General features: G+C 40.6%; 1 protein-coding gene across 1 annotated transcript; it reads left to right on the top strand.

Moving 5' to 3' along the window:
- Nucleotides 1-120: 120 nt before the first annotated feature.
- Nucleotides 121-14,789, top strand: NUS1 (NUS1 dehydrodolichyl diphosphate synthase subunit). Its single transcript, XM_079970809.1, has 5 exons — nt 121-1,038; nt 9,533-9,655; nt 10,116-10,268; nt 11,943-12,042; nt 14,564-14,789. Exons 1-5 carry the CDS (start codon nt 360-362, stop codon nt 14,652-14,654), a joined length of 1,146 nt encoding a protein of 381 aa, XP_079826935.1. The 5' UTR covers nt 121-359; the 3' UTR covers nt 14,655-14,789.
- Nucleotides 14,790-15,364: the final 575 nt, after the last annotated feature.

Raw genomic sequence — 15,364 nt, 5'->3', positions numbered from 1 at the left:
TGGTCGTTCCTTCAGTGCATCTTTGTTTGTTTGGTCACAGGAAGAGTATATATTCACGGATGATGAAACTGTTGCGTACGGTGGCCTCTTATGCAGAGTCAGTGACCGAAAATGAGCAAACTAAAGGAGTGAAAAAGGCAAAGTCAGGCAGCGCTCTCCAACCTAAGCAGCGCGACTATCAGCAGCCGGCGCACACTCCCGCCGCTAGATGTCGCTGTGCATGAGGAAAACACGTGCTGAATCCGAGGGCCGCCGCCGTAGGTGGCGGAGAACTCGCCTTCCCGTTCATCTTGGAATTCAGCTCGGAGACACCGCCCTTTCCTTTAGGCGGCCACGTCATTCGCTCCACCAACCCGGAAATGGCCCTCGGCGGCATCGCCTCGGCCAATGGGCGGCTCGTGCGTAGGCAAGAGGGGAAAGGTCAGGGCAGGTATGGAGATGGCGGCGCTAACGGAGGTTGCCGGGCAGATAAAACCGTGTCCGTGAGGGAAAGGAAGGCGAGATGGTTTTCGCCTCGCACTGCGGCTGAGCCTCCCTCGCGACAGCAGCAGCCGCCGCCTCCTCTCTCGCCGCCGCCTCTCCTTTTCCCGCGTCCGGTTCCCTCGCGCCGTCCTCCGCCCAGACCAATGAGCGTCGCGCACGAGCTGCTGTGGCGCCTGCTGCACCTCCTCCTCCACGTCCAGCGCGCGCTCTTCGCCTGGTTCCGAGGCTGGTTCGGAGGTCGCGGCTCGTGGCTCAGCCGTTGGCGGCGGCGCGCGGCTTCGGCCGCGGCCGCCGTCGCCTCGCGGGCTCTCCTGGCCCCGGCGGCGGTGGGCACGGGGGCTTTCGCCTACCACAGGCCGGCGGCGGCAGGGCGGAAGGTGGTCGGAGGAGGAGGCGGCGGCCGGTGGCGCAAGGACGGGAAGTCTCTGCAGAAGCTGCCGGGCCACGTCGGGCTGGTGGTGGTCGAGGAGGAGCAGAGCTACGCGGACATGGCCAGCCTGGTGGTGTGGTGCATGGCGGTGGGCATCTCCTATGTCACCGTCTACGACCAAGAAGGTGAGTTGCCCTCGGAGCCGCCCTTCGGCCACCCGCCTTGTCCGCTTGTCCTTTCCCTAAACCCCTTTCGATTTTCTTCTCCCATCCCATGCGGAGGACGTGACCTTGCCCTTGCTCGGTTCAGAAACGTTTTTTCTAAGTTAACAGTTTACTATAAATAAAGGCAACCCGTGCATACCGGGAGGCAACTTCCAGGGAAGTCGCATGTGCCTCCTCTGAGAACACAAGTGTAGGGTGTGTTGGTGGCATCTGAAAGGGGTGACAGATGGGCAATGGGGTGGGGGTTAAGGATACAAAGACCTCTGTTGAACGGGGCTTATTGCCAGGTAACTGCACACAATTGCACCTTTGTTGCTGCAAAGGATTTGAGGAATGCCTCGTCAGATGTGCCGCCATAACAGTTAAAGTGCCACAAACAAGGCAGCTCAGAGTAGACCCGCTGAAATGAATGAAGGTGAGTTTGTCTTGAGTCCAAGGATTTCAATGACTCTGTGTATTAGTCAAATGCAATGCCCTGTTTCTGGTTGCCAGGACATTGTCTCTCCCCTTCATTGCAATCCTGTGCACATTTACTCTTGTGCTTGGGAGTAAACCTCTTATAAACACAGTGGCATGTTGTTTTGAATATACATGCATAAGCTTGGGCTGTTGATCCCTTACCTGGACTGCATCACTGCCTGAGGTTGAACAATCCCTTGCTCCTCTTCTATAGGTCCAAATTTGGAGCTGTGGAAGAGGTAGGTGATTCCCAGGAATTGTGTAAGGCATCAGAGGACCTCAGAAGCCCAGTGTAATTGCTGGAATCATACCACCACTGTTTCTAATTCTAGGTTTGGGGCTGGGAAAGGGGGAGCAAGGGCTAGGTAGCTGCATCAACACCCTTGCTACCCAAACAAGTCCCAGACTTTCTCTGTAGAGCAAAAGGCTGGGGCTTATTTATGCAGTGGGTGGAAGTGTAGCTCAAAGTGCCACCACTTTTCACTTTTCAAGGCTGGGACTTGACTGGATGGAGGAGATACACAGAGTGCCACAGCTGTCAACCACCTGTCTCCAGCCTTTTCCAGATGCAGCTGGAGGGAAAAGGCTGATGCTCATTTTGCAGTGGTGAATAGACACTTCTTGGACCACCCACTGTGCAAACAGCCAGCTCCAAATGTGGAGCTGGAGAGGTGGGTGACAATCTTCCCCATATCCCAACACAAGAGAGGGATGTCTTTGCTCCTCTCAACTTAATCAGGAAGGAAGCAGGTGGGTTTCTGCTTCTCACTCTTGCCAGAGAGCAATGTATCACTTGCCATGGCAAGGGGGCAGAATTGTTAAAGGATGATCAATGTACATGAAAGTTTTTTAACATTAAACAATAAAATTCAAACTAATTTATAAGAAAATACAAAACACAACTGTACAGAGAAAAAAGAATAGAGAAAGAATAACTAAAAGACCCTTTATCACATTTATATTGTGCATATCTTATCATTTATCCACACATAGAAAGGCAGACTCCCACAGCGGTTCTCAACCTGTGGGTCCCCAGATGTTGTTGGACTACAACTCCCATCATCCCTGAGCTCTGGCCTTGCTAGCTAGGGTTGATGGGAGTTGTAGTTCAACAACATCTGGGGACCCACAGGTTGAGAAAGTCTGCCCCAAGAGCTCACCTGGGTACATGTATCAAAGTCATTTAATTGAAAACCAGTGCTGCTTTCTTACCCCTCCCTATTCCCTGTCTAACAAAATGATAGAAGGTATTCCTCTCTATCTGAACCCCATCTCTGACCAATAAGGAACAGTACAAATCAGTTCTATTTTCTGACCAGATCCTATCATGCAAACTGTGTTTGTGATGTAGTTAGGTTGCAGGGAAATGGGAAATAGTGGTGGTAGTTTAAGGTTTCAACCAAGAGCATTAGTCTGTAGCCTCAAAAGAGAGAAATATTTGATGCTGTATTATATTTTGAACTTTAGAAGACATTTTTTCTGCCTTGAAGAATCAAGCCCGAAGCAGCAGCAAATGATGCAACTATGTGTAGGTTTAATTTAATTTGTTAATAAGTACAAGCATGTTATTTAAATTTCATATGACTACTTAGTCTCAGATTCACATGCTGATGGTTGTCATACTTTGAAGTGAATCACTTAAGAAGCTGTTTTCCATCTTGCATACATTAAAAGCAACAACATAAGCACAATTGATTTTATGATACTACACAGGGGCATATGTATTCAGATATTTAGCTGCATTCAAAAAGTTACTTTTTTTAAAAAATCAAGCTTTCAACAAACTGTAGTTGAAACTGGTTTTGGAAACAGACCAATTAAGAATAAAAAGTCACAATTCAATTCCATACATCCGTATTCTGTTTATAGCTAATATTTCATATGACAAACAATACTATGCAGCAGACACATTTTCTCTTTTTGGAATATTTGGAATAGGAATTCTACTAGTACCCATGGGGTAGGAAATCTTTTAGAGGTCAAGTTCTGAAACTGTCAGCATTTAGGCCTCTTTTGTAAGCTTAGAAGATAGTTTTTGGCTGCTGCTGCTGCTGCTGCAATGGTGGTGATAGGTTATAATAATCTCCCCCAATATCATACTCATCAAATGTTTGGGACCCATGGACAATGGTTAGAGACGTTGGGTGTTATAATCTAAAACATCAGGAGGGAATCCAGCTGGAGAAGGCTGGGACATAGCATTGATTCATGGACATCTGTTGCTAGAATTCTAAAGTCATCTTTAGTCATAGTACGCTTGAAAAAGCAAACAACTCTTGTGTTACATTGAACCTTTATTTTGAGAGTAACTATATAAAATGTGTAATCATGTTAGCAGGCTATAGGGTAGGAGAGATTGGAACGGTTCACTTTGTCAGCTGACATTGCCTCCAACGGCATTGGAGAGGCCTTGTTTCATCCTTGTGAAAGCTAAAAGCAGACTGCTTGGTGCAAGGGAACCAAAAGATCCTCTTTCACATAAATGGTGCTTCCACTGAGGCTGTGCTTCTGCCACTGCATCCAAATGCATTTGTCAAGTGCTTACTTCAATAATGTTCTTTTTTACAAAGCACTGGGGAGAGGTGTTTTGATTTTTCTAATAAATCAGAAGTGACCTCTGTGTTTAAGATCTAAACTACAGAAAACTAAATAAATAGATTGAACAAATGTGGTATGAGCCAATCCCTCATTAGCTCCTACATTCCCAAGGAGTCATCTTACAGGTTAGCTAGTTATCCCGAGTAGTTGTTTCTAGGTCCTTTCTTCTTCAGTGCCTTAGATACACGAGCATGGAGTGTTCGATACAACTATTAAAGGTATGTGAAGAGGCAAGAATACAGCAACTATTAAAAAACAATTTAAAATGAGCACAGTTTTTTTGGACATGATGTAGCTGTTCCACTTCACAGGATCTCTTTCCCAGCTCCCCAGGCTGAAACAGCTACCATATCTCAAACGGAAGGAGGAATCAAGCATTACTGAGAAGAAATATGTATCAATGTATTTTCTAAATTATTTATGCCATTTGAAACTATACTTCTAATATTATTTTCACTCAATTTGACAATATCTGTGTGAATGAAGTACATAAACTTTTTGTTTTTTGAGAATGTTTTAATAAGAACAGCCTACAGGGTGAAGGTGATGGCAAATAGCAACTCGATACATACTTGCATTCTAACAATTTGTTGTTGTTGTTGTTGTTACTAATTACCTTTTCTGCAACCTGAGGTCCGAGGAGAGTTACAATATTAAAACACAATATTTAAAACAAAACAAAACACAATACTGTATTAAAACATTTCAAAACAGCCTACAGTCACAGAAACAAGGTGGATCCTAAAAATGTATATGTCAAGTGTCAAAAGCCAGAATTAAGAAAGCTGCATCTTCAGAATTTGTTGGAAGTTGTATAGTAAAGGTGCCAGATGCAACCTGGGGACTGTCACAAAGAATGCCGTCTCCCAGTTCACCACCCCTCAAGCTTCTAAGGGTAGAGGAACTACTAAAAGTGCCCCCTCTGCTGATCTTAGCAGTCAAGAGGACCTGTAGGAAATGAGACAGTTTTCAGATATCTAGGCCCTGCATGTTTAGAACTTTAAACACTAATGTAAGTACCTTGATTGGGCTGGAAAGGAACTGTTAACCAGTGCAGCTGTTTCAGAACTGGGGCTATAGGAGATCTAAATGAAACCCCAGCCAGTAATGTGGATGCTGCATTTTGGATCAACTGAAGTTTCCAAGTAATCTTTTAAGGGCAGCTGCATGTAGAGCACATTGCAGTAATGTATTCTGGAAGTTACCAGGACATAGAGTGCAGTGGCTGAGTCATCTCTGTCCAAAAGGGGATGTAGCTAGTGAACTAGCCATAGCTGAAAAAAGGCATTCCTAGCCACCGAGGCCATCTGAGCCTCTGGGGCAGTGCTGAATCAAGGAACACCCTTAGGCTGCAGATATGCTACATCCCAGGGGGTGCAACCTTATCCAGGGCAGGCTGCCTTCTTATCTTCTGGATATGGGAACTTGGAACACATAACACCCTCCGTTTTCAGGATTCAGCTTCAGTTATGCATGCTGGTTAGGAAAATCCAGACCTGTGGACAGGTGCTCTAGATATGTCCAGTTTTAAATTTTTGTATGTCTCTAAACACATGTCTTCTTAGGTGGAATTAAATTCCATAAAGAGAGACTGACTAGTACACATAGGGATTCCTCAATTTCAAATGTCTTTTATGTATAAATTAGAAGCTTGACTATCAAGAGCAAGGTGGAAACAGAACTTCAGACAGATCCAGAAGCTATACAGTGGTACCTCTGGTTAAGAACTTACGGTAATTCGTTCTGGAGGTCCATTTTTAACCTGAACCTGTTCTTAACCTGAGGTACCACTTTAGCTAATGGGGCCTCCTGCGCCACCGCTGTGCGATTTCTGTTCTCATCCTGAAGCAAAGTTCTTAACCCAAGGTACAATTTCTGGGTTAGTGGAGTCTTTAACCTGAAGCATCTGTAACCCAAGGTACCACTGTACTAGCAGAAATGAGAAGCATTATAAAATTGCTTATGTGTTGAAAAAAATAATGTTCCTGTTTAATTATAGGATGGTAAATGCATAATAATACTATTGTGATTTTTTTCTTAAATATTCATGAACCAATCAACTTTTAAAACTGAATATTAAAAAGACTGCTTACTTTTTAAAAAGATGCAATTAACTTTCGTAAGAAATACACATTAAAATGAAACATAATTGTATGTAACAGAACTACAGTTGTATTAAATACATTAATCTAAGCCTCAACATGTCACAATTCTAAATTTTTTATACAACTCAGATTTTAAAGACGCCAATACTGAGATAGGCTTTAATGGATGACTAATAACAATTTAGGGAATGTTATCTTCTGTGAAAGTAACTTTGACCTATTTGTATGGGCTGAACAAAAGTTCTGTAGGCTTTAATGGATAGCACTCCCACACAGCAAGGCTTCTACAAGATGATTTATAATTGAAAACCTGTTGGACACTTCTCTGCCTAATGCAGAAAAGGCAATTAGTTTATTCTGCTGAAAGCATAACAACTCTTTATTTGCAGGCAAATACCTGGTACAAAAATATATAAACCATTTTCATATTAACTTTATATCTTAGGCCCCTAGAGATCAAAGGAACATTTCTGTAATGCTAGCCCTAAGAAGGGGTAGGAATGGTTTCAAGAAAATAATTTGAGTACTAAAAGTTTTAAAGAAACTAAAAACTAAAAAAATTGCTGGAACCAATATAAAGGAAAACATAAATTATATGCTTGCTAAACTTTTTTTTTTTTTTTGAGAGGGGGGCTAATAAAGTTGACAAACAACTGCACATAAAGAAAATATGGTGCCTCCAGTTTTCAGAAAGCTAAGAAATATTAACTCTGATAGTAATGAATAGCTCTGTATCATGAAGTTTTTAATATCTGATGTTTCATTGTGCTTTTTATATTCTGTTGGAAACTGCCCAGAGTGGCTGTGGCAACCCAGTTACATAGATGGGTAGCGTACAAGTAAATAACAATAACAATAACAGCAGCTCGTGAGGCACTCAAACCAGAAAAGCTGCACCTGGCCTTGTCTTTAGCCTATTTTTATAGCACAGTAGCAGTTGATTGGTGTGTCATACCTATATAGTCACATATGTACAGTTGGGAACCACTTAACTTGGACAGATTTTGGAACATTCAGGACAGACAAAAGGAGTCACTTCACACTGTGCATAGTTTATTTGTAGGATGTAGTGTTGGCCACCAACTTGGATTAAAAGAAGATTAAATATATTGATGGAGCCATGGTGGCTGGACAGTACCTTCCATGTTGAAGGCAGCATGCCTCCAAATACCAGTTGCGAAGAAAGGCAAGTGGTGTGAATGCGATCAGAATGCTGTTATACTCAGGTTCTGCTTTCAGGTGACCACTGTGAGGACAGGATGCTGCACTAGATGGGCCTTTGGTCTGATCCAGCAGGACTGTTCTTACAGAAAGTACTCAAAGTTTATTTGCCAGGTTCAACTGCAAGGTCTGTGGGAGTCATAACATCTTATTGTGCAAAGTCACCTCTACAGCTGCTGCTACTTGTTCAGACAAGTACAGCTTGGTTAACAGTAGTTCTGGTCTGTGCCCAGCAGCATGTGTTTGTTTTTTCTTTGTTTTTATTTAAAACAAAGGCTGAGACTTAGCTAGATTTAGCACCCATTGGCCTCATTTACATGACAATTCAGTCCTGGTTTTAAGGTAGACTACATAACCTGGAGTTCATAATGCTGCCAAGTTAAACTCTAATAAATAAATCATTTTGGGTAAAAGTGTTGAAAGAATTGGCTGGGTTCCAAGAGCCATGCAACTCACTCTGTACTTTGGGGTTGGATGTCTCAATCAGCACTTTGGTCATGTGACAGTAGTTGTTAGTAGTTAATGCAGCTCCAGTTAATGCAGTCTTTTGGGGTGGGGGCAGGGCGTCAAAAACTGTTAGATACGCCCAAAGTCTTAGGTGTACCTTCAGTAGAGTTTTTGTATCCTGGACATGCACTTGTGGATTCTGGTAGTAACAAATGGTTGGATATAAAGTTGTAGAAACAGAAGACTGTTTATGCAACATATATTCCCTTTCTTCCCATACCCCCCCCGAGAAACCTTTTTGGAGTGCCATACCCAACTTAGCAATACATGAAACTCTACCCGTAGGATCCCACATGGAAATCCATGCCTTAAGATTGGCTGTTTGGGAAAGCTCAAAAAATGTCACCCACCTGACACTTTCAAATTGGGCAAAAATAAACTTGAACATGTGTTAATGATGTCTTCAAGTTCTTCAGTTCACCTTTAAAATCAAGACTACTGACAATCAAGCAGCTACACAAAATAAATGCAGTATAAAATTGCAAGAATAACGTTTATATTAAAAAATTGCAAATAGAAATCCATACTTTCACTTTGGAACTTTAATCTTATTGTTTTTTCTTCTGTTAATTACATTTTTATTCTGCCCTTCCTTCAAAGAGCTTAGGGTAGCATACATGATGCTCTGCTATTTATATTAAATTAGGCTGGGCCATCTGATTACTGTTTAAAAGATGATCTGCTTTTAATTTTTTAATCCTTGAAGGTGGAATAATTGGAACATAATTAATTCTGTTTATATTAGCTGGATATAGTACAGTGGTACCTCACAAGACGAAAAACGCGCAAGACGAAAGAGTTTTCCGTTTTTTGAGTCGTTCCGCAAGACCAATTTCCGTATGGGCTTGCTTCGCAAGACGAAACGTCTTGCGAGTTCTTGCGAGTTTGTTTCCTTTTTCTTAAAGCCTCTAAGCCGCTAATAGCCGTTAATAGCCGCTAAGCCGCTAATAGCCGTGCTTCGCAAGACGAAAAAACCGCAAGACGAAGAGACTCGCGGAATGGATTAATTTTGTCTTGCGAGGCACCACTGTAGTTGATTTCAGCAGGATTACTAATCTCCAGTCGTATCTGTTTGTGGTATCTGTTGCCAAACTGTAGTTCGCTTTTCTCAAATTCAGATGGCTGAAAGCTGTGCTTAAGGAAGCTTAGCTACTATTTGGCATGATACATGAATTAATGTTCCGTAATTCTAGGAACTACTGCATCAGCTGAAAACAAAACAAAAGCAGACAAACCATTGTTTCCTCTGTGTGTGTGTGTGTGTGTGTGAGAGAGAGAGAGAGAGAGAGAGAGAGAGAGAGAGAGAGTAGCAAAAACCATGGTTTGGTATGAGAACTTCAACTATTTGATGTCAAATTGAAAATTCATACAAGTTTCTGTAAGATGGCTAGCCTCTACATGTTTTTCTTCAGGGGGTAAATGATGCCCAAATCTCCTTGGATTTTTTTAAAAAGAAAAATAATTAAACTATTTATATGATTCTAGAGATCTATAAAAATACTGACATAGATTACCTGGAAAATGATGATCAATTAGCCAGTACTTCTTTCTCTTCTCTTTGCAAGGTTTTTTCAAGAGAAATAATTCAAGGCTAATGGATGAAATCCTAAAGCAGCAGCAGGAATTGTTAAATCTTGACTGTTCCAAATATACAGTGAAGTTTGCAAATCAAGATAAAACAGATCAAGGTAAGATTTCTTATTTTGAAAATCCTGTACTGTTATTGAGAACTAGAAAGTTCCTGGACACCCAAATCTGATCCACAAACATTGATTAACTCCCTGCATGGGAATTAATGGGTATCTCCATGAGTATAATAAATCCCATGAACATCTCAGCATATGCTGATAGCTGGAATTGAGTGTGAATGCCTTATTTTACAGAAATGACTGGCAGTTTTAGTTAAATGTTTTAAGTTTTGATATTAAACTTTTACTGAACTATTAATATTTTAGCAAGCGTTTCTTGTGATTCTTTACAGAAGGTTCATTTTGTAAATTAAATTTAAAATAACCTTGCTGCTGGGAGCCTTCACTGGCTTTGGGAGAATGATGTTTATCCTGTTTGCAAGTGAGAGGTGAACTTCAAGTAAAGCTGACTTCTTCCATTTCCATTTAGTTGCTTTAAGTTCTTTCTTTTTTGTTGCAGTTTTAAATTGCCAATCTACACTGAATGTGCTGTCTTCAGAGGATGGGAAGACAGATATAGTAAAAGCAGCTCAGAAATTTTGCCACTTAGTAGCACAAAAACAAAAAAAATGCACAGATCTGGATATGGACGTCTTGGAAAACTTATTAACTAGTAAGTATGATGGCTGAAGTTGTTTACCCCTCATGAAAAGTGGTGTGGGGGGTGTGGCTAATCAGGTGACAGTAATTTTCCCAGACCCAAACACATTTGTATCTAGAGCTCATACCCATTGTGCACAGTCTTCAAACTGGCAGATTCTGAGGGCTGCTTCACAGAATATCTATTTCCCACAAGTGTTTTGGTGTATGCTATGTAGTGTTGTGCATTTCAAAGAAATTTAATTGCTTGTGGGACGTGAGTGACTCATTATTTGTTATAGCACATAAAGTAATTTGGAGAGAATTGCTTCAGCCAAGCCATCTGAGGTAAATTTTATTCAATTGCCAATTGAAATTTGGCTATAAAGGAATTTCAGGGGAAACTTATTTTGACAGCTGTAGTGCAACTGCTTTTTTTATTAAGTAGTGCCAGGAGATTGTTACATTAAGTGCTGTTAAAAACAAACTGTAATGCCTCACTAAATTTACCATTTGGCAGTGTTTCATTTTAGCGAGCAGAATTGTTTTATCTGCTTTTGTTTAGCTATGTTACAGCTCGATGAGGAAATGTTCAAGTTCACTGTGGATATATACACTGATGTCACAAATGTATGTTCCTGGCTGCCATTAATTACTGTGTCAGGTTAAAAGATAAATGTCTGCCATAGCACAAAGTGGAACACAGGTGTGGGCCAATACAGACCTGTATAGGGCTTTGGAGGCATTTGAAAGCAGATTTCATACTGCTCGGAAGGGCTTCTGAAGTTCAACATAACGTCAGATAAAAGATCCATACTACAAACGGGAGCAAACTGCATGGCAGTAGCAAATTCTGGCTGCTTTGGACACCTCCACCTTCAAGTTAGCCTGAAGAAGGAATATGTCATGCAGTAACAGCAATTACTGCTGATAGTACAATCACCTTTTTTGAAATCAAGACAAGGGTTGTGATTCAAAGAAGGCATGTGTGCAATGTGAAAAAGAATTGAGTGAACAGCTAAATAATTTTTTGACTTTCTTGAAACACTTGCTGGAGATGTGACATGTCTTCTTTAAAATGAAACTGTACCTTGCTTTCTTTAGCCATGGGCACTATTACCACAACAAAAAATAATGACACGTCCTTTTATGCGTTTGGCTCTCAAAGCAGCTTAGAAGGTTGCACTTTGAACTACAGCCACTGCATGGTGGTTCTGAAAACACTGGAAGCTTAAAACACTGATTGAACAGTTGAATTTGCAGTCTTTTACTGTAAACTGGATGCTAGAAATAGCAATAAAATAAAGCTAACAGAGATTCCGATTTCCTTTGCTCTAAATGAGCAAAGTAGTAATAAGCATACTTGCTTTCAGTAAATTCCAAAGTCAGTGGACACGGCAGTGTTTCAGTTAAACTATCATAAAGACCAAAGAATGATAATTTTTTTAAGCACTGTTCAAACTGGATAATCAAAATTGTAATTGTAATATTTATCTTTATATACCAACTAAATTTGCACACAGTAGTTAACTGTCAAATTGTTTGAGGTCATTTTTATGGGGCCTAAGTGATGTCCTCTCTAAAATATTTGGTACTGTTCTATGGAAAATAATTTGTAAGAAATGCACATTGTATGTGAAGATGTGTTAAAGCTCTAATGTAACAAGATGGTCTTAATTCTACAACCCCAAACTATTACTCTCTTTAGGTACTAATGGCTTTCCTGACCCAGAATTAATATTAAAGTTTGGTCCTGTGGACAGTGTATTAGGATTTCTTCCATGGCAGATCCGATTGACAGAGATTGTGTAAGTTTACTATACATAGTTGTGTGTAACTTGGAACATTTACTTTGTATTGCAAGTGGCTTTGACCCTTTGTGTTCAAACTTTCATGTGTGATTTTCAGTAGTTACATTTATCAGTGAATATGCTCTTCTTGTCATCATGCCCCAAATAATAATAGTTCTCAAAAGCCCCTATTAAAAGCATTCTGACAGTTTCTTTTCCTTTAGTTGATATATAGTTTCCCACTTTTTATAAAGGTGCAAAATGTGTGGTCAACTTGTGAAAGGAAAAATAATTATTATTTTGTTAGGAGTATAATAAATTTGTAATAAGAGAAGGAAAGCCATTTATTTTGTTACTCTGAATACCAAAAGACTGTTGAAAGATGTTGCAGGACATTCTGATCCCAAATAACCTTCATGTTGCCCATTGAGATCACATCCTAGTTTTCCATGTTAATAGATGTAGAATATCTACCCTCACATAGATCTGAACTTGAAATTGGTTACAGAGATTACTATTCCTAACTTCACCCTTTAGCATGAATTAAAATAGTTTGAAACATCTAGATTTTTTAAATCGTAGGTTAGAGAATTGAAGCCTGCTACCACTACAAAGCAGATCAGCAGCAGGCTTAGTTCTACCAAGTGTATACCAAGAATATGTTCTCTATACCATTCCAGTGGGGGAAGAAAATAAATATTGCACTTCAAGCCTGGTTTCATGAGTGTATGTGTGAAGTAGAAGTAGTGTGTCTCCTACCCCAGGGGTTACTTGGCTATAGGAACCCAATCATAATGAGAGGTACTTTGCTGCTAGATACTGATTTAACAGAGCTTCACTGTACCCATAAGACAGATCCCCATTCAGCATAGTAATATTCTTCAGCAGAGCAAAAAAAAAGCCTGCATCAGAAGCAAAAGCCTGTCTAATATTATGGGACCCACTGTGTTAAAAGCTATAGAAAGGTCAAGGGGAGGGGAGGGGTAGTGTTTTCTTTTTCTGCCCAAGTGCTGTATTTCCTCCTGGGCAACCTTCCAGAAGCCACATTCCAGCAGCAGGCATGGCTAGGACAAAAGTGGGCATAGCTACAGTTGAGGAGACCAATTTCTCCTAAAAGATTTTAGCTTGTTTTCCAAGAATAATTACCAGAGGGAGTGATTTCCCCACCCTAGATTTGATCTGTCCAAAAAACGTGTGCTCCTTGTGCAGCAGTTAGGCTTGAAAGAAAGCCTTTCTTCCTGACCTAATTGCTGGAGAGTGGCAAGGAGCAGGTGCTGTGGGCTGGTTTGCAAGCTGCTGATTCTCCACTGGTCTAGGATGACATCATCTGTGGCAATCACCAGGTGTAAGTTGCCTTCCAGAGCAACTGAACCCATTCAATTAATGGTTCCTGCATAAGCATGGCTTAACTCAAAGAATTAAGATTTAGACCTGGGAATAAAAAGTGCTAAGTATCTCTGGAAGTTACAGATGGTCTTCCCATAAACATTAGCTACACAGCAAATCTCCCCCTTCACTCCAGTCATGCTTGTGCATTATTCATCAGCACTTAGGTTGTAGGGCTTTTTGGCAGGCTTCCACACTGTAATCTTGATTCTGTAATCTTAACATGCATCAGTCATGCTTTGTAAATTTTCTTGGAATCTGCCCTGTTGTGTGTTTCTTAAAGGGCCAGGTCGATCAGGCACAACACTCTAAAGTACTGTTTCATGTAAAAGGCACACTAAATTCAGTATCTTCCATACAAGTGTTCCTGTGTGAATAGTTCTGTGGTATCAGAAAATTACTTACTGTAACCAGCTCAGTACAGTCAAATAATGACTTGGTTCATACAATCCATGATTAACTCTCATCTGTCACTATGCAAATCTTTAGAATTAAAGGAAATGGTTGAAACTAAATTCTGGCTGAGGAATGAAGATTGGATTTCTGAAGTTCTCTAGAATGGGGTTTGGATTTCTGAATCATTCCACATATGGAATTATAACTATCCTTGAAAACAGAAGTTAGTTGAAGAGCTGTTAATGTAGTAAGACAGTGCCAAAACTGATACAAGAAAGCATGTGTTTGGCTTGACTTCCCTTCAGTAGAAGGTTAACAAAAGCATTACCTGGAAAGGTGTGTCATATCATACTTGACTGTCTTGTCAACGGAAAAGCTATGTGAAAGTGAACCTGTGAAGTAGTATTGAATAGTATTGCACCTGTAGCTGGAGCAATAATGTCTCCTATCATTTTTCTACTTTTCTCCCTTCTGTTTAGTAGTCCCAATACTGTGCAGAGCCGGTCGGTTCTAAGTAGTCATCTATTCTAATGTTAAGTCATTTAAGTTTGCCGATCCACTTGATCAATAAAATTTTGATTTCAGTTAGATTTCTCTGACTTCATGGTTTGTCCAGAGTTATGTCTGCGATATGCTGTGTATCAGCTTGAGAATAAACCAATGAAATTGTTCAAAGGCAAGGATTAGTATAATGCTACTTGGATTAGGATAATGCTACTTGGATATTAACTGCTTCTTTCCAATTGTGTTTTCCCAGTTCTTTGCCTTCACATGTGAACATCAGTTATGAAGAATTCTTCTCTGCCCTCCGTCACTATTCAAACTGTGAACAGCGCGTGGGAAAATAACTTCTTGCTGAACATTATCAGGATTTCCATGGAAAGGACCCAGTGTCTCTGTTTACAAGTACCTGTGATACATAAAAGTCCAGTACATAGTCTCTTAATTTATCAAATTCAATAAAGTGTCTTACCTTTTTAGAATTTGTATGCGTGTGTACTCATAGTCTTTGGAGTTGCGGGGAAAGCAGTGGTCTACTGCTGTGGCATATGGCATACCATAAATATTGTAAAACAGCTGTTTAGAAGCTTTGGGCCTCTCTTTCCAGTGACCAAATCCTTAATAAAAGGAATACTTCTGACTTTGAGGGAACCAATCTAAGTAGCACTATAATCAATAGGGAGAAACACTGGACCATATTAAAAACCCTTCCTAGAATTTTCTGCTGTCACACCTTTGTCGCCTCATTCTCATTGGACTTGAATAACTGAAAGTCTAGGAAGCTGTCTGCATAGTTGTCCTCAAAAGCTTCTAGAAATGCACCTCAGGGGTTTGGGGGTGTGTGTGTGCTTAAAATGGAATTAAAAGTATAGCTGAAAAAGATAAGCATAGAAAAGTCAAGGGGTTTCCCAAACATGCTTTTTAATCACACATGTTAAGTACATTATGAAATAACCATTAGAACAACTGGCAGCTGCAAAAACTATAGCCACAGTCTTCCCTTTCTCTCTTAGGAAGGTGGGTGTCTCCACAACTTGTTAATTGACAATTAAACACA

This window comes from Podarcis cretensis, assembly GCF_951804945.1.
Source record: "Podarcis cretensis genome assembly, chromosome: 3".
Classification (NCBI taxonomy): Eukaryota; Metazoa; Chordata; class Lepidosauria; order Squamata; family Lacertidae; genus Podarcis; species Podarcis cretensis.
This window is presented reverse-complemented; position numbering and strand designations above follow the sequence as displayed.